Source organism: Somniosus microcephalus, chromosome 11, assembly GCF_052327205.1.
Source record: "Somniosus microcephalus isolate GS21.2 chromosome 11, FLI_Smic_1.0, whole genome shotgun sequence".
Taxonomy (NCBI): domain Eukaryota; kingdom Metazoa; phylum Chordata; class Chondrichthyes; order Squaliformes; family Somniosidae; genus Somniosus; species Somniosus microcephalus.
The window spans coordinates 114,387,316-114,407,224 of NC_140997.1; the positions used below are offsets into that span (position 1 = coordinate 114,387,316).

A 19,909-nucleotide genomic window follows, 5' to 3' on the forward strand; every position below is an offset into this window, starting at 1 on the left:
TGTGTGTCACAAAGATTGATGGTGTGTGTGTGTAATGTCCATTGACGGTGTGTGTGTGTGGAATATCCATTGATGGTGTGTGTGGAATGCCCAATGATGGTGTGTGTGTAATGTCCATTGATGGTGTGTGCGTGGAATGTCCATTGATGGTGTGTGTAATGTCCATTGATGTGCGTGTGTAATGTCCATTGATGGTGGGTGTGTGCATGTAATGTCTATTGATGGTGTGTGTCTGTGTGTGTAATGTCTATTGATGGTGTGTGTGTGTAATGTCCATTGATGGTGTGTGTGTGTGGAATGTCCATTGATGGTGTGTGTGGAATATCCATTGATGGTGTGTGTGGAATGTCCATTGATGGTGTGTTTTGTGGAATGTCCATTGATGGTGTGTTTGTGGAATGTCCATTGATGGTGTGTGTGTGGAATGTCCATTAATGGTGTGTGTGTGGAATGTCCATTGATGGTGTGTGTGTGTGTAATGTCCCTTGATGGTGTGTGTGTGTGTGTAGAATGTCCATTGATGGTGTGTGTGTAGAATGTCCATTGATGGTGTGTGTAATGTCCATTGATTGTGTGTGTGTGTGTGTGTGTGTAATGTCAATTGATGGTGTGTGTGTGGAATGTCCATTGATGGTGTGTGCGTGTAATGTCCATTGATGTGCGTGTCTAATGTCCATTGATGGTGGATGTGTCTGTGTGTGTGTGGAATGTCCATTGATGGTGTGTGTGTGTGATGTCCATTGATGGTGTGTGTGTGGAATGTCCATTGATGGTGTGTGTGTGGAATGTCCATTGATGGTCTGTGTGTGGAATGTCCATTGATGGTGTGTGTGTGGAATGTCCATTGATGGTGTGTGTGTGTGGAATGTCCATTGATGGTGTGTGTGTGGAATGTCCATTGATGGTGTGTGTGTGTGTGATGTCCATTGATGGTGTGTGTGTGGAATGTCCATTGATGGTGTGTGTGTGGAATGTCCATTGATGGTGTGTGTGTGGAATGTCCATTGATGGTGTGTGTGTGGAATGTCCATTGATGGTGTGTGTGTGTGGAATGTCCATTGATGGTGTGTGTGTGTGATGTCCATTGATGGTGTGTGTGTGGAATGTCCATTGATGGTGTGTGTGTGGAATGTCCATTGATGGTGTGTGTGTGGAATGTCCATTGATGGTGTGTGTGTGGAATGTCCATTGATGGTGTGTGTGTGTGGAATGTCCATTGATGGTGTGTGTGCGTAATGTCCATTGATGGTGTGTGTGTGTAATGTCCATTGATGGTGTGTGTGTGTGGAATGTCCATTGATGGTGTGTGTGGAATATCCATTGATGGTGTGTGTGGAATGTCCATTGATGGTGTGTGTGTGGAATGTCCATTGATGGTGTGTGTGGAATATCCATTGATGGTGTGTGTGGAATGTCCATTGATGGTGTGTGTGTGGAATGTCCATTGATGGTGTGTGTGTGGAATGTCAATTGATGGGGTGGGTGTGTGTGGAATGTCCATTGATGGGACGGGTGTGTGTGGAATGTCCATTGGATGGGGCGTGTGTGTGTGGAATATCCATTGATGGTGTGTGTGGAATGTCCATTGATGGTGTGTTTGTGGAATGTCCATTGATGGTGTGTGTGTGGAATGTCCATTGATGGTGTGTGTGTGTGTGTGTAATGTCCATTGTTGGTGTGTGTGTGTGGAATGTCCATTGTTGGTATGTGTGTGTGTGTGTGGAATGTCCATTGATGGTGTGTGTGTGTGGAATGTCCCTTGATGCTGTGTGTGTGTGTGTGTGTGGAATGTCCATTGATGGTGTGTGTAATGTCCATTGATTGTGTGTGTGTGTGGAATGTCCATTGATGGTGTATGCGTGTAATGTCCATTGATGGTGTGTGCGTGTGATGTCCATTGATGTGCGTGTGTAATGTCCATTGATGGTGGATGTGTCTGTGTGTGTGTGTACTGTCCATTGATCATGTGTGCATGTAATGTCTATTTATGGTGTGTGTCTGTGTGTGTCATGTATATTGATGGTGTGTGTGTGTAATGTCCATTGACGGTGTGTGTGTGTGTGGAATATCCATTGATGGTGTGTCTGGAATATCCATTGATGGTGTGTGTGGAATGTCCATTGATGGTGTGTGTAATGTCCATTGATGGTGTGTGTAATGTCCATTGATGGTGTGTGTAATGTCCACTGATGGTGTGTGTGTGTAATGTCCACTGATGGTGTGTGTGTCTAATGTCCATTGATGGTGTCTGTGTGTGCGTAATGTCCATTGATGGTGTGTGTGTGTGATGTCCATTGATGGTGTGTGTGTGGAATGTCCATTGATGGTGTGTGTGTGGAATGTCCATTGATGGTGTGTGTGTGTGGAATGTCCATTGATGGTGTGTGTGTGGAATGTCCATTGGTGGTGTGTGTGTGGAATGTCCATTGATGGTGTGTGTGTGGAATGTCCATTGATGGTGTGTGTGTGTGGAATGTCCATTGATGGTGTGTGTGTGTGTAATGTCCATTGCTGGTGTGTGTGTAATGTCCATTGATGGTGTGTGTGTGTGTAATGTGCATTGATGGTGTGTGTGTGTGTGGAATGTCCATTGGTGGGGTGTGTGTGTGTAAATTCCATTGATGGAGTGTCTGTGTAATGTCCATTGATGGGGTGTGTGTGTGCGTAATGTCCATTAATGGTGGGTGTGTGTGTGTGGAAAGTCCATTGACGCTGTGTGTGTAGAATGTCTATTGATTGTGTGTGTGTGGAATGTCCATTGATGGTGTGTGTGTGGAATGTCCATTGGTGGTGGTGTGTGTGGAATGTCCATTGATGGTGTGTGTAATGTCCAATGATGGTGTGTGTGTGTACTGTCCATTGATCGCGTGTGCATGTAATGTCTATTGATGGTGTGTGTCTGTGTGTGTCACGTATATTGATGGTGTGTGTGTGTAATGTCCATTGACGGTGTGTGTGTGTGGAATATCCATTGATGGTGTGTGTGGAACGCCCAATGATGGTGTGTGTGTAATGTCCATTGATGGTGTGTGCGTGGAATGTCCATTGATGGTGTGTGTAATGTCCATTGATGGTGTGTGTGTGCAGTGTTCATTGATCGTGTGTGCATGTAATGTCTATTGATGGTGTGTGTCTGTGTGTGTAATGTCTATTGATGGTGTGTGTGTGTAATGTCCACTGATGGTGTGTGTGTGTGGAATGTCCATTGATGGTGTGTGTGGAATATCCATTGATGGTGTGTGTGGAATGTCCATTGATGGTGTGTTTGTGGAATGTCCATTGATGGTGTGTTTGTGGAATGTCCATTGATGGTGTGTGTGTGGAATGTCCATTGATGGTGTGTGTGTGGAATGTCCATTGATGGTGTGTGTGTGTGTGTGTGGAATGTCCATTGATGGAGTGTGTGTGTGGAATGTCCATTGATGGTGTGTGTAATGTCCATTGATTGTGTGTGTGTGTGTGGAATGTCCATTGATGGTGTGTGTGTGGAATGTCCATTGATGGTGTGTGCGTGTAATGTCCATTGATGTGCGTGTGTAATGTCCATTGATGGTGGATGTGTCTGTGTGTGTGTGGAATGTCCATTGATGATGTGTGTAATGTCCAATGATGGTGTGTGTGTGTACTGTCCATTGATCATGTGTGCATGTAATGTCTATTGATGGTGTGTGTCTGTGTGTGTCATGTATATTGATGGTGTGTGTGTGTAATGTCCATTGACGGTGTGTGTGTGTGGAATATCCATTGATGGTGTGTCTGGAATATCCATTGATGGCGTGTGTGGAATGTCCATTGATGGTGTGTGTGTGTGTGTGTGTGTGGAATGTCCATTGATGGTGTGCATAATGTCCATTGATGGTGTGTGTAATGTCCATTGATGGTGTGTGTAATGTCCATTGATGGTGTGTGTAATGTCCACTGATGGTGTGTGTGTGTAATGTCCACTGATGGTGTGTGTGTCTAATGTCCATTGATGGTGTCTGTGTGTGCGTAATGTCCATTGATGGTGTGTGTGTGTAATGTCCATTGATGATGTGTGTTTGGAATGTCCATTGATGGTGTGTGTGTGGAATGTCCATTGATGGTGTGTGTGTGTGGAATGTCCATTGATGGTGTGTGTGTGTGGAATGTCCATTGATGGTGTGTGTGTGGAATGTCCATTGATGGTGTGTGTGGAATGTCCATTGATGGTGTGTGTGTAATGTCCATTGATGGTGTGTGTGTGGAATGTCCATTGATGGTGTGTGTGTGGAATGTCCATTGATGGTGTGTGTGCGTGTAATGTCCATTGATGGTGTGTGTGTAATGTCCATTAATGGTGTGTGTGTGTGTGTGTAATGTCCATTAATGGTGGGTGTGTGTGTGTGGAACGTCCATTGATGATGTGTGTAGAATGTCCATTGATGGTGTGTGTGTGGAATGTCCATTGGTGGTGGTGTGTGTGGAATGTCCATTGATGGTGTGTGTGGAGAATGTCCATTAATGGTGTGTGTGTGGAATGTCCATTGATGGTCTGTGTGTGTGTTTGTGTGTGGAATGTCCATTGATGGTGTGGGTGTGTGTGTGGAGTGTCCATTGATGGTGTGTGTGTAATATCCATTGATGGTGTGTGTGTGGAATGTCCATTGGTGGTGGTGTGTGTGGAATGTCCATTGATGGTGTGTGTGGAGAATGTCCATTAATGGTGTGTGTGTGGAATGTCCATTGATGGTGTGTGTGTGGAATGTCCATTGATGGTGTGTGTGTGGAATGTCCATTGATGGTCTGTGTGTGTGTTTGTGTGTGGAATGTCCATTGATGGTGTGGGTGTGTGTGTGGAGTGTCCATTGATGGTGTGTGTGTAATATCCATTGATGGTGTGTGTTTGGAAAAAGTCCATTGATGGTGTGTGTGTGGAATGTCCATTGATGGGATTGGTGTGTGTGGAATGTCCATTGATGGGGTGTGTGTGTGGAATGCCCATTGATGGTGTGTGTGTATGTGGAATGTCCATTGGTGGTGTGTGTGTGGAATGTCCATTGATGGTATGTGTGTGTAATGTCCATTGATGTGCGTGTGTAATGTCCATTGATGGTGGGTGTGTCTGTGTGTGTGTGGAATGTCCATTGATGGTGTGTGTGTAATGTCCAATGATGGTGTGTGTGTGTGTGTGTTGTGTCCATTGATGGTGTGTGTGTGTAATGTCCATTGATGGTGTGTGTGTGTAATGTCCATTGATGGTGTGTGTGTGTAATGTCCAATGATGGTGTGTGTAATGTCCAATGATGGTGTGTGTGTGGAATGTCCATTGATGTTGTGAATATGTGTAATGTCCATTGATGGTGTGTGTGTGTAATGTCCATTGATGGTGTGTGTGTGTAATGTCCATTGATGGTGTGTGTGTGTAATGTCCATTGATGGTGTGTGTGTGTAATGTCCAATGATGGTGTGTGTAATGTCCAATGATGGTGTGTGTGTGGAATGTCCATTGATGTTGTGAATATGTGTAATGTCCATTGATGGTGTGTGTGTGTAATGTCCATTGATGGTGTGTGTGTGTAATGTCCATTGATGGTGTGTGTGTGTGTAATCTCCATTGATGGTGTGTGTGTAATGTCCATTGATCCTCTTTTAAAATAAAGTCCATTGATTGTCAGTGAGTGTAATGTCCAGTGCTGCTGTCTTTGTAATGTGCATTGATGTGTGTGTGTGTAATGTACATTGTTGGTGTGTTTCACACCTATCTCACGAACCCATGGGATCAACGTGTCACTATTCACGTTAACGTAACACTTAATAACCTGGAGATCTCAATCAGGTCATCCCTCAACCTTCTCCACCATCAAACTGTCAAATATCACACTATTAGTCAGTAACTGGAATATTTGCGCATTTATTTAACATCCTGTGTGTTTAATTGGATGTAAAGCCTGTACTCGTTTGTGTTTTTCCTGACCAGGTTCCAGAGGTCTACTTGGTATTTCCGGATGAGGGTCCCAAAGCCGGAGGGACCAAAGTTACCATCAATGGCACCAACTTGCACATTGGGTCTGCAGTGAGTGTCATCATCAATGGCTCCAAGGACTGTACCGATCTAAAGTAAGTCAATCCAACACCAACCTTGTGCACCATGGGCATTGATGCGTTGCCTCATCCACACGTTCGAGTGCTGTACATAAGGTTAGGTGGATGTCTGAATAGGTCCATGCAATCGATGAGGCCATGAAGGCAGGTTTTAAAATGGCATCTCTCTTTATATTTCAGTTTATGCTTCCAAGAGCTCTGATGGCACCAATCCAGGACCTGGGGTTGTCCTTCTCAGATTCAATCCCATGTTTAATAACCTCAGTGCCCAGGTTGAACCTGAGCTAAGCTTTAATCCCAAATCGAGTCTTCTCTCTCACCGCAGCCGAAACTCTAATCAGTGAATCACCCCCCCCTTTCTCAAACGCTCTCCTCATCTGCCATCTGTAACCAACCTTCTCAAACCTCAGCAAATTTGCTCTGTCGTATGCCATACCATGCCCCACACAACCAAAACCCTCACCCCTCTCGAGCTTCATTGGCTCTCTGTGCCCAGCAAGTAGACTGCCAGCTCCTTGTCCTCATTTTCAACTCCTGATGGGGCTTTGCATCTTCTGCCGTGAACGATCTCTTCCCAACCCCGACTTTAGGTTATTGCTCATTCTCTGCAATCCACCAACAGATAGAACCCTCTGCTCTTGAATACCTCCACTTGGAAAAATGTTCCCTAAAACATCTCGCTATACTAACTCCTTCACTGCCTTCAGAAATACCCCCTGAACTCGTCCCCTAAATTGCCAATTGATTTCCCCATCCTCACCAAAACTCCTCCTTTACTGTATGGTGTCTGGCTCCCTGACTGATAGCTGCTCTTTCACCTTACAGAGAATTCAGCAGCACTATATAAATGCATGTCATTATCCTACCACACCATTCCATTCTGTAAGTACTTTCACGACCCCAATCCATCATGTAATCAGTTCTAATGACCCAATTACATAGCAACATAGGAATTGCTAGAAAAAGAAAGTACAACTTCCATTTAGTTCGCCTTCGATCATCCTGATAGTCGTATAATACAATAATGGCATTATTGACGAATCACAGTGATAAACTCAATCAATTAGTGTACACCACACGAGGAAAGCGCTAGAAGTGGAGAGCTCTGGGAATCTGCTCCTCCCAAGTATGCTACGCTTATCAAATGTCACATCTCAAATTACTGATATACTGTATGACAAAATCTCATTTTTAATATATTTTTCCATTGTGGCGTACCGATCACAGAAAGGACACAATCCGCTTTTCGGTCCGTAGACTATAAATCAGGCGTCATGCCTTTAAGAAGGATCACACCTTTAAGAAACTCGATCTGCAACATAGTTAAGCCCAGAGCGGGGGAGGAGCAGTCGAAGCTGTGGACTGATGAAAGGCAGTCGGACTTGGTGTAGTCTCTGACGCCATTTTTGTGTTCAACATGCATTCTCAACAATTAAACCTTTTCTGTTGAACCTCTCCGAGTTCAGTATTTTTTGCTAGGAGTACGTAGACTCCTACACCATCATGTATCCAGTTCTAATACTCCATTCCATGGTCTACCTAGTTCTAATACTCCATTCCATGATGTATCCAGTTCTAATACACCATTCCCTGGTCTATCCAGTTCTAATACTCCATTTTTTGGTGTATCCAGTTCTAGTACTCCATTCCATGGTGTACCCAGTTGCTGGTCATCTTCCAACATTCGATAGACTCTGGAACAGTACCCATGGATTGGAGGGTAGCTAATGTTACCCCACTATTCAAAAAAGGTGGTAGAGAGAAAACGGGGAAGCCTTACAGCGGTAGTGGGGAAAATGCTAGAGTCCATTATAAAAGAGGTAACAGCAGAGCACTTGGAAAACAGTGACGGGATTGGACAAAGTCAACATGGATTTACAAAAGGTAAATCGTGCTTGACTAATCTACTGGAATTTTTTGAGGATGTAACTGGTAAAATAGATAAGGGAGAACCAGTGGATGTGGTGTATTTGGACTTTCAAAAGGCTGTCGATAAGGTCCCGCATAAGAGATTAGCGTGTAAAATTAAGGCACATGGGATTGGGGGCAAGGTATTGACTTGGATAGAGAACTGGTTGGCAGACAGAAAGCAAAGAGTTGGAATAAACGGGTCATTTTCCGAGTGGCAGGCAGTGACTAGTGGGGTACTGCAGTGATCGGTCCTTGGACCCCAGCTATTCACAATATATATTAATGATCTAGACGAGGGAACTAGATGTAATATCTCCAAGTTTGCAGATGACACAAAGCTGGGTGGGCGTGTGTGCTGTGAGGAGGATGCCGAGAAACTCCAGTATGATTTGGACAGGTTGGGTGATTGGGCAGAAGCATGAGAGATGCAATATAACGTGGATAAATGCGAGGTTATCCGCTTTGGTGTCAAAAACAGGAAGGCAGATTATTATCTGAATGGCAATAGATTGGGAGAAGTGAAAGTGCAACGAGACCTGGGTGTCCTTGTGCACCAGTCACTGAAGGTAAGCATGCAGGTACAGCAGGCGGTTAAGAAGGCAAATGGTATGTTGGCCTTCGTAGCGAGAGGGTTTGAGTACAGGAACAAGGATGTCTTGCTGCAGTTGTACAGGGCCTTGCTGAGACCACATCTTGAGTATTGTGTGCAGTTTTGGTCGCCTTATCTGAGGAAGGATGTTCTTGCCATGGAGAGAGTGCAGCGAAGATTCACCAGGCTGATACCTGGGATGGCAGGAATGACATATGAGGAGAGATTGGGTCGATTGGGCTTATACTCGCTGGAGTTTAGAAGAATGAGAGGGGATCTCATTGAAACTTATAAAATTCTAACAGGACTAGACAGACTAGATGCAGGAAGGATGTTCCCGATGGTCAGGGAGTCCAGGACCAGGGGTCACAGTCTAAGGATAAGTGGTAAGCCATTTAGGACAGAGATGAGGAGGAATTTCTTCACCCAGAGAGTAGTGAACCTGTGGAATTCTCTACCACAGAAGGCAGTAAAGGCCAATTCATTAAATATATTCAAGAAGGAGTTGGATATATTTCTGAAGGCTAAAGGGATCAAGGGATATGGAGAGAAGGCAGGAACGGGGTACTGAATTTGGATGATCAGCCATGATATCATTGAATGGAGGACCAGGCTCGAGGGGCCGAATGGCCTACTCCTGCTCCTATCTTCTATGTTTCTAATACTCCATTCCATGGTGTACCCAGTTTTAATACTCCATTCCATGAAGTTTCCACTTCTAATACTCCATTCCCTGGTATACCTACTTGTAATACTCCATTCCATGGTGTATCCAGTTCAAATGCTCCATTCCAAGGTGTATCTAGTTCAAACACTCCATTCAATGATGTATCCAGTTCTAATACTCCATTCCATGGTATATCCAGTTCTAATACTCCATTCCATGGTATATCCAGTTCTAATACTCCATTCCATGGTTTATCCAGTGCTAATACTCCAATCCATGGTGTACGCAATTCTAATACTCCATTCCATGGTTTATCCAGTGCTAATACTCCATTCCATGGTGTATCCAGAGCTAATACTCCATTCCATGGTTTATCCAGTGCTAATACTCCATTCCAAGGTGTATCCAGTTCCAATACTCCATTCCAAGGTGTATCCAGTTCTAATACTCCATTCCATGGTTTATCCAGTTCTAATACTCCATTCCATGGTGTATCCAGTGCTAATACTCCATCCCATGGTCTACCCTGTTCGAATATTCCATTCCATGGTGCATCCAGTTCTAATACTCCATTCCATGGTCTACACTGTTGTAATACACCATTCCATGGTCTCCCCAGTTCTAATACCCCATTGCATGGTCTACCCAGTTCTAATACTCCATTCCCAGGTGTATCCAGTTCTAATATTCCATTCCATGGACTACCCTGTTCTAATACTCCATTCCATGGTCTCCCCAGTTCTAATACTCCATTCCATGGACTACCCTGTTCTAATACTCCATTCCATGGCGTGCACAATTTTAATACCCCTTTCCAGTTATAATACTCCATTCCATTGTATGCGCAGTTCTAATGCTCCATTCCCTGTGGTATCCAGTTCCAATACTCCATTCCATGGTTTACCCAGTTCTAGTACTCCATTCCATGATGTATCCAGTGCTAATGATCCATTCCATGGTGTACCAAGTTATTAATACTCCATTCCATGGTCTACCCAGTTCTAATACTCCATTCCATGGTGCATCCAGTTCTAATTCTCCATTCCATGGAGTACCCAGTTCTAATACTCCATTCCATGGTCTACCCAGTTCTAATACTCCATTCCATGGTGCATCCAGTTCTAATACTCCATTCCATGATGTACCCAGTTCTAATACTCCATTCCTGGACTACCCTGTTCTAATACTCGGTTCCATGGTGTGCACAGTTCAAATACTCCATTCCATGGTGTAACCAGTTCTACTAATACATTCCATGCTCTACCCAGTTCTAATACTCCATTCCATGGTCTACCCAGTTCTAATACCCCATTCCATGGTGTATCCAATTCTAATACTCCATTCCATGGTGTATCCAGTTCAAATACTCCACTCCAAGGTGTGTCCAGTTCAAGTACTCCACTCAATGGTGTATCCAGTTCTAATACTCCATTCCATGGTGTATCCAGTTATAATACTTCATTTCATGGTGTACCCAGTTCTAATACTCCATTCCATGGTGTACCCAGTTCTAATTCTCCATTCCATGGAGTACCCAGTTCTAATACTCCATTCCATGGTGTACCCAGTTCTAATACTCCATTCCATAGTGTACCCAGTTCTAATTCTCCATTCCATGGAGAACCCAGTTTTAATACTCCATTCCTGGACTGCCCTGTTTTAATACTGCATTCCATGCTCTACCCAGTTCTAATACTCATTGCCATGGTGTACCCAGTTTGAATACTCCATTCCATGGTGTACCCTGTTCTAATACTCCATTCCATGGTGAACCCAGTTCCAATACTCAATTCCATGGTGTATCCAGTTCTAATACTCCATTCCATGGTGTACCCAGTTTTAATACTCCATTCCATGAAGTTTCCACTTCTAATACTCCATTCCCTGGTATACCTACTTGTAATACTCCATTCCATGGTGTATCCAGTTCAAATGCTCCATTCCAAGGTGTATCTAGTTCAAACACTCCATTCAATGATGTATCCAGTTCTAATACTCCATTCCATGGTATATCCAGTTCTAATACTCCATTCCATGGTTTATCCAGTGCAAATACTCCAATCCATGGTGTACGCAGTTCTAATACTCCATTGCATGGTTTATCCAGTGCTAATACTCCATTCCATGGTGTATCCAGAGCTAATACTCCATTCCATGGTTTATCCAGTGCTAATACTCCAATCCATGGTGTACGCAGTTCTAATACTCCATTCCATGGTGTACCCAGCTCTAATAATCCGTTCCATGGTGTACTTAGTTCTAATACTCCATTCCATGGTGTACCCCATTCTAATACTTCATTCCATTCCATTATGTACCCAGTTCTAATTCTCCATTCCATGGTGTATCCAGTTCTAAATCTCCATTCCATGATCTATCCAGTTCTGATACTCCATTCCATGGTGTACCCAGTTCTAATACTCCATTCCATGGTGTACCCTGTTCTAATACCCCATTCCATGGTGTATCCACTTCTAATACTCCATTGCATGGAATGCCCAGTTCTAATACTCCATTCCATGGTCTATCCTGTTCTAATACTCCATTCCATGGCGTACCCAGTTCTAATGCTCTGTTCCCTGGGGTCTCCAGTTCTAATACTCCATTCCATGGTGTATCCACTTCTAATACTCCATTCCATGGTGTACCCCGTTCTAATACTCCATTCCATGGTGTATCCAGTTCTACATCTCCATTCCATGGTGTATCCAGTTCTAGTACTCCATTCCATGGTGTACCCAGTTCTAATACTCCATTCCATGATGTATCCAGTTCTGATACTCCATTCCATGATGTATCCAGTTCTGCTACTCCATTCCATGGTGTGTCCAGTGCTAATACTCCATTCCGTGGTGTACCCAGTTCTAATACTCCATTCCATGGTGTATCCAGTTCTACAGCTCCATTCCATGGTGTATCCAGTTCTGATACTCCATTCCATGATGTATCCAGTTCTGCTACTCCATTCTATGGTGTATCCAGTTCTATTACTCCATTCCATGGTGTACCCAGTTCTAATACTCCATTCCATGGTGCACCCAGCTCTAATACTCCGTTCCATGGTTTACCCAGTTCTAATACTCCATTCCGTGGTGTATTCAGTTCTAATACTCCATTCCATGGTGTAACTAGTTCTAATGTTCCATTCCCAGGGGTATCTAGTTCTAATACTCCATTCCATGGTGTATCGTGTTCTAATACTCCATTCCATGGTCTACACAGTTGTAGTACTCCATTCCCTGGGGTATCTAGTTCTAATACTCCATTGCATGGTGTACCCTGTTCTAATACTCCATTCCATGGTGTATCCAGTTCTAATACTCCATTCCATGGTGTGCACAGTTCTAATACTCCATTCCATGGTGTGCCCAGTTCCAAAACTCCATTCCATGGTGTACCCAGTTCTAATACTCCATTCCATGGTGTACACAGTTCTAATACTCCAATCCATGGTGTACCCTGTTTTAATACCCCATTCCATGGTGTATCTACTTCTAATACTCCATTCCATGGTGTATCCACTTCTAATACTCCATTCCATGGTGTACCCAGTTCTAATACTCCATTCCATTGTGTACCCAGTTCTAACACTCCATTCCATGGTGTACCCCGTTCTAATACTTCATTCCATGGTGTACCCTGTTCTAATACTCCATTCCATGGTGTATCCACTTCGAATACTACATTCCATGGTGTACCCAGTTCTAATACTCCATTCCATGGTGTACCCTGTTCTAATACTCCATTCCATGGTGTATCCACTTCTAATACTCCATTCCATGGTCTACCCTGTTTTAATACTCCATTCTATGGAGTGCCCAGTTCTAATATTCCAATCCATGGTGTATCCAGTTCTAATGCTCCATTCCATGGTATATCCAGTTCTAATACTCCATTCCATGGTGTATCCAGTTCTAATACTCCATTCCATGGTGTACCCAGTTTTAATACTCCATTCCATGAAGTTTCCACTTCTAGTACTCCATTCCCTGGTATACCTACTTGTAATACTCCATTCCATGGTGTATCCAGTTCAAATGCTCCATTCCAAGGTGTATCTAGTTCAAACACTCCATTCAATGATGTATCCAGTTCTAATACTCCATTCCATGGTATATCCAGTTCTAATACTCCATTCCATGGTCTACCCAGTTTTAAGACACCATTCCATGGAGTATCCAGTTCTAACATTCCAATCCATGGTGTATCCAGTTCTAATACTCCATTCCATGGTTTATCCAGTGCTAATACTCCATTCCATGGTATATCCAGTTCTAATACTCCATTCCATGGTGTATCCAGTTCTAATACTCCATTCCATGGTCTGCCCAGTTCTAATACTGCACTCCATGGTCTACCCAGTTCTAATACTCCATTCCATGATGTACCCAGTTCTAATACTCCATTCCATGATGTACCCAGTTCTTATACTCCATTCCATGATGTATCCAGTTCTGATACTCCATTCCATGATGTATCCAGTTCTGCTACTCCATTCCATGGTGTACACAGTTCTAATACTCCATTCCATTCTGTACCCAGTTCAAGTACACCATTCCATGGTGTATCCAGTTCTAATACTCCATTCCATGGTGTACCCCATTCTAATACTTCATTCCATGGTGTGTCCAGTGCTAATACTCCATTCCATGAAGTATCCAGTTTTAATGCTCCATTGCTTGGTGTACCCACTTCTAATACTCCATTCACTGGTGTACCCAGTGCTAATACCCCATTCCATTGTGTACCCAATTCTAATACTCCATTCCCTGGTGTACCCCGTTCTAATACTTCATTCCATGGTGTGTCCAGTGCTAATACTCCATTCCATGGTGTATCCAGTACTAATACTCCATTCCATTGTGTACCCAATTCTAACACTCCATTCCATGGTGTACCCCGTTCTAATACTTCATTATATGGTGTGTCCAGTGCTAATACTCCATTACATTATGTACCCAGTTCTAATTCTCCGTTCCATGGTGTATCCAGTTCTAAATCTCCATTCCATGATGTATCCAGTTCTAATACTCCATTACATGGTGTACTCAGTTCTGATACTCCATTCCATGGTGTATCCATTTCAAATACTGCTTTGCATGGTCCAGCCAGTTCTAATAGTCCATTCCATGGTCTACCCAGTTTTAATACTCCATTCCATGGAGTGTCCAGTTCTAATACTCCATTCCATGGTGTGCCCAGTTCCAAAACTCCATTCCATGGTGTACCCAGTTCTAATACTCCATTCCATGGTGTACCCAGTTCTAATACTCCAATCCATGGTGTACCCTGTTTTAATACCCCATTCCATGGTGTATCTACTTCTAATACTCCATTCCATGGTGTATCCACTTCTAATACTCCATTCCATGGTGTACCCAGTTCTAATACTCCATTCCATTGTGTACCCAGTTCTAACACTCCATTCCATGGTGTACCCCGTTCTAATACTTCATTCCATGGTGTACCCTGTTCTAATACTCCATTCCATGGTGTATCCACTTCGAATACTACATTCCATGGTGTACCCAGTTCTAATACTCCATTCCATGGTGTACCCTGTTCTAATACTCCATTCCATGGTGTATCCACTTCTAATACTCCATTCCATGGTCTACCCTGTTTTAATACTCCATTCCATGGAGTGCCCAGTTCTAATATTCCAATCCATGGTGTATCCAGTTCTAATGCTCCATTCCATGGTATATCCAGTTCTAATACTCCATTCCATGGTGTATCCAGTTCTAATACTCCATTCCATGGTGTACCCAGTTTTAATACTCCATTCCATGAAGTTTCCACTTCTAGTACTCCATTCCCTGGTATACCTACTTGTAATACTCCATTCCATGGTGTATCCAGTTCAAATGCTCCATTCCAAGGTGTATCTAGTTCAAACGCTCCATTCAATGATGTATCCAGTTCTAATACTCCATTCCATGGTATATCCAGTTCTAATACTCCATTCCATGGTCTACCCAGTTTTAAGACACCATTCCATGGAGTATCCAGTTCTAACATTCCAATCCATGGTGTATCCAGTTCTAATACTCCATTCCATGGTTTATCCAGTGCTAATACTCCATTCCATGGTATATCCAGTTCTAATACTCCATTCCATGGTGTATCCAGTTCTAATACTCCATTCCATGGTCTGCCCAGTTCTAATACTGCACTCCATGGTCTACCCAGTTCTAATACTCCATTCCATGATGTACCCAGTTCTAATACTCCATTCCATGATGTACCCAGTTCTTATACTCCATTCCATGATGTATCCAGTTCTGATACTCCATTCCATGATGTATCCAGTTCTGCTACTCCATTCCATGGTGTACACAGTTCTAATACTCCATTCCATTCTGTACCCAGTTCAAGTACACCATTCCATGGTGTATCCAGTTCTAATACTCCATTCCATGGTGTACCCCATTCTAATACTTCACTCCATGGTGTGTCCAGTGCTAATACTCCATTCCATGAAGTATCCAGTTTTAATGCTCCATTGCTTGGTGTACCCACTTCTAATACTCCATTCACTGGTGTACCCAGTGCTAATACCCCATTCCATTGTGTACCCAATTCTAATACTCCATTCCCTGGTGTACCCCGTTCTAATACTTCATTCCATGGTGTGTCCAGTGCTAATACTCCATTCCATGGTGTATCCAGTTCTAATACTCCATTCCATTGTGTACCCAATTCTAACACTCCATTCGATGGTGTACCCCGTTCTAATACTTCATTATATGGTGTGTCCAGTGCTAATACTCCATTACATTATGTACCCAGTTCTAATTCTCCGTTCCATGGTGTATCCAGTTCTAAATCTCCATTCCATGATGTATCCAGTTCTGATACTCCATTACATGGTGTACTCAGTTCTGATACTCCATTCCATGGTGTATCCATTTCAAATACTGCTTTGCATGGTCCAGCCAGTTCTAATAGTCCATTCCATGGTCTACCCAGTTTTAATACTCCATTCCATGGAGTGTCCAGTTCTAATACTCCATTCCATGGTCAATCCAGTTCTAATACTCCATTCCATGTTGTATCCAGTTCTAATAGTCCAATCTATGGTGTATCCAGTTCTAATACTCCATTCCATAGTATATCCAGTTCTAATACTCCATTCCATGGTATATCCAGTTCTAATACCCCATTCCATGGTGTATCCAGTTCTAATACTCCATTCCATGGTGTGCCCAGTTCTAATACTCCATTCCATGGTGTACCCAGTTCTAATACTCCATTCCATGGTCTACCCAGTTCAAGTGCTCCATTCCATGGTGTACCCAGTTCTAATACTCTGTTCGCTGGTGTGCTCAGTTCTAATACTGCATTCCATTGTGTACCCAGTTCTAATACTCCATTCCATGATGTATCCAGTTCTAATACTCCATTCCATAGTGTACCCAGTTCTAATACTCCATTCCATGGTATACCTAATGCGCCATCAATTACTCAAAAGACTGAGGTTAAGCGAGTAACAATCAGGCTTTTATTAACTAAAGAATGAAGGTCTTGTCTCGAGTGGTCGACCCGTCCAGAATACTAAGGGACTGGGAGGTCGTCACTTATATACCTGGAATAGTGGGAGGAGTCAGCCGAGGCATGTCCAGACCTGTACCTAGTGGAATACACATACAGACACAGACAGGTATGACAGTGGTTTACCACAATACCCCATTCTAATACTCCATTCCATGGTGTATCCTATTCTAATACTCCATTCCATGGTGTACCCTGTTCTAATACCCCATTCCATGCTGTATCCACTTCTAATACTTCATTCCATGGAGTGCCCAGTTCTAATACTCCATTCCATGGTCTATCCTGTTCTAATACTCCATTCCATGGAGTATCCAGTTCTGATACTACAATCCATGGTGTATCCAGTTCAAATGCTCCATTCCAAGGTGTATCCCGTTCAAAAACTTCATTCCATGGTGCACCCAGTTCTAATACTCCGTTCCATGGTCTACACAGTTGTAGTAATCCATTCCCTGGGGTATCTAGTTCTAATACTCCATTCCATTGTTTACCCAGTTCTAATACTCCATTCCCTGGTGTATTCCGTTCTAATACTAAATTCTATGGTCTACCCAGTTCTAATACTCCATTCCATGGTCTACCAAGTTCTAATACTCTATTCCATGGTGTATCCACTTCGTATACTGCTTTCCATAGTCTAGCCAGTTCTAATACTCCATTCCATGGTCTACCCAGTTCTAATACTCCATTCCATGGTGTACCCAGTTCTAATACTCCATTCCATGGTCAACCCAGTTCTAGTGCTCCATTCCATGGTGTGTCCAGTGCTAATATTCCATTCCATGGTGTATGCAGTTCTAATACTCCATTCCATGGTGTACCCAGTTCTAATAACCCGTTCCATGGTGTACTTAGTTCTAATACTGCATTCTGTGGTGTACCCAGTTCTAATACTCCATTCCATGGTCTACCCAGTTCTAGTGCTCCATTCCATGGTGTGTCCAGTGCTAATACTCCATTCCATGGTGTACGCAGTTCTAATACTCCATTCCATGGTGTACCCAGTTCTAATAATCCGTTCCATGGTGTACTTAGTTCTAATACTCCATTCCATGGTGTACCCAATTCTAATACTTCATTCCATTGTGTGCCCTGTGCTAATACTCCATTCCATTATGTACCCAGTTCTAATTCTCCATTCCATGGTGTATCCAGTTCTAAATCTCCATTCCATGATCTATCCAGTTCTGATACTCCATTCCATGGTGTACCCAGTTCTAATACTCCATTCCATGGTCTATCCTGTTCTAATACTCCATTCCATCGTGTATCCACTTCTAATACTCCATTGCATGGAGTGCCCAGTTCTAATACTCCATTTCGTGGCGTACCCAGTTCTAATGCTCTGTTCCCTGGGGTCTCCAGTTCTAATACTCCATTCCATGGTGTATCCACTTCTAATACTCCATTCCATGGTGTACCCAGTTCTAATACTCCATTCAATGGTATACACCGTTCTAATACTTCATTCCATAGTGTACCCAGTTCTAATACTCCATTCCATGGTGTATCCAGTTCTACATCTCCATTCCATGGTGTATCCAGTTCTAATACTCCATTCCATGGTGTACCCAGTTCTAATACTCCATTCCATGATGTATCCAGTTCTGCTACTCCATTCCATGGTGTATCCAGTTCTAATACTCCATTCCATGGTGTACCCCGTTCTAATACTTCATTCCATGGTGTGTCCAGTGCTAATGCTCCATTCCGTGGTGTACCCAGTTCTAATACTCCATTCCATGGTGTATCCAGTTCTACATCTCCATTCCATGGTGTATCCAGTTCTAATACTCCGTTCCATGCTGTATCCAGTTCTGATACTCCATTCCATGATGTATCCAGTTCTGCTACTCCATTCTATGGTGTATCCAGTTCTATTACTCCATTCCATGGTGTACCCAGTTCTAAAACTCCGTTCCATGGTTTACCCAGTTCTAATACTCCATTCCGTGGTGTATTCAGTTCTAATACTCCATTCCATGGTGTAACCAGTTCTAATGCTCCATTCCCAGGGGTATCTAGTTCTAATACTCCATTCCATGGTGTATCGTGTTCTAATACTCCATTCCATGGTCTACACAGTTGTAGTACTCCATTCCCTGGGGTATCTCGTTCTAATACTCCATTCCATGGTGTATCCTGTTCTAATACTCCATTCCATGGTGTATCCAGTCCTAATACTCCATCCCATGGTCTACCCAATTGTAGTACTCCATTCCATGGTCTACCCAGTTATAGCACTACATTCCATTGTGTATGCAGTGCTAATACTCCATTCCATGTGGTATCCAGTTCTAATACTCCATTCTATTGTGTACCCAGTTCAAATACTCCATTCCATAGTGTACACAGTTCTCATACTCCATTCCATGCTGTACCCAGTTCAAGTGCACCATTCCATGGTGTATCCAGTTCTAATACTCCATTCCATGGTGTATCCTGTTCTAATACTTCATTCCATGGTGTGTCCAGTGCTAATAATCTATTCCATGAAGTATCCAGTTCGAATACTCCATTGCTTGGTGTACCCACTTCTAATACTCCATTCACTGGTGCACCCAGTTCTAATACTCCATTCCATGGTGTGCCCAGTTCTAATACTCCATTGCATGGTGTACCCGGTTCTAATACTTCATTCCATGGTGTGTCCAGTGCTAATACTCCATTCCATGGTGTATCCAGTTCTAATACTCCATTCCATTGTGTACCCAATTCTAACACTCCATTCCGTGGTGTACCCCGTTCTAATACTTCATTACATGGTGTGTCCAGTGCTAATACTCCATTACATTATGTACCCAGTTCTAATTCTCCGTTCCATGGTGTATCCAGTTCTAAATCTCCATTCCATGATGTATCCAGTTCTAATACTCCATCACATGGTGTACTCAGTTCTGATACTCCATTCCATGGTCCACCCAGTTCTACTACTCCATTCCATGGTGTATCCATTTCAAATACTGCTTTCCATGGTCCAGCCAGTTCTAATAGTCCATTCCATGGTCTACCCAGTTTTAATACTCCATTCCATGGAGTGTCCAGTTCTACTACTCCATTCCATGGTCAATCCGGTTCTAATACTCCATTCCATGTTGTATCCAGTTCTAATACTCCAATCT

General features: G+C 43.1%; 1 protein-coding gene across 1 annotated transcript in view; it reads left to right on the forward strand.

Annotated features, from left to right (window-relative positions):
• Positions 1–19,909, forward strand: part of plxnd1 (plexin D1) — a 447,766-nt gene that overhangs the window by 298,900 nt on the left and 128,957 nt on the right. Inside the window, exon 13 of the mRNA XM_086001196.1 lies at positions 5,939–6,078. Within this exon, the coding sequence (XP_085857322.1) occupies positions 5,939–6,078 (140 nt within the window). The remainder of the gene's footprint in view (positions 1–5,938; positions 6,079–19,909) is intronic.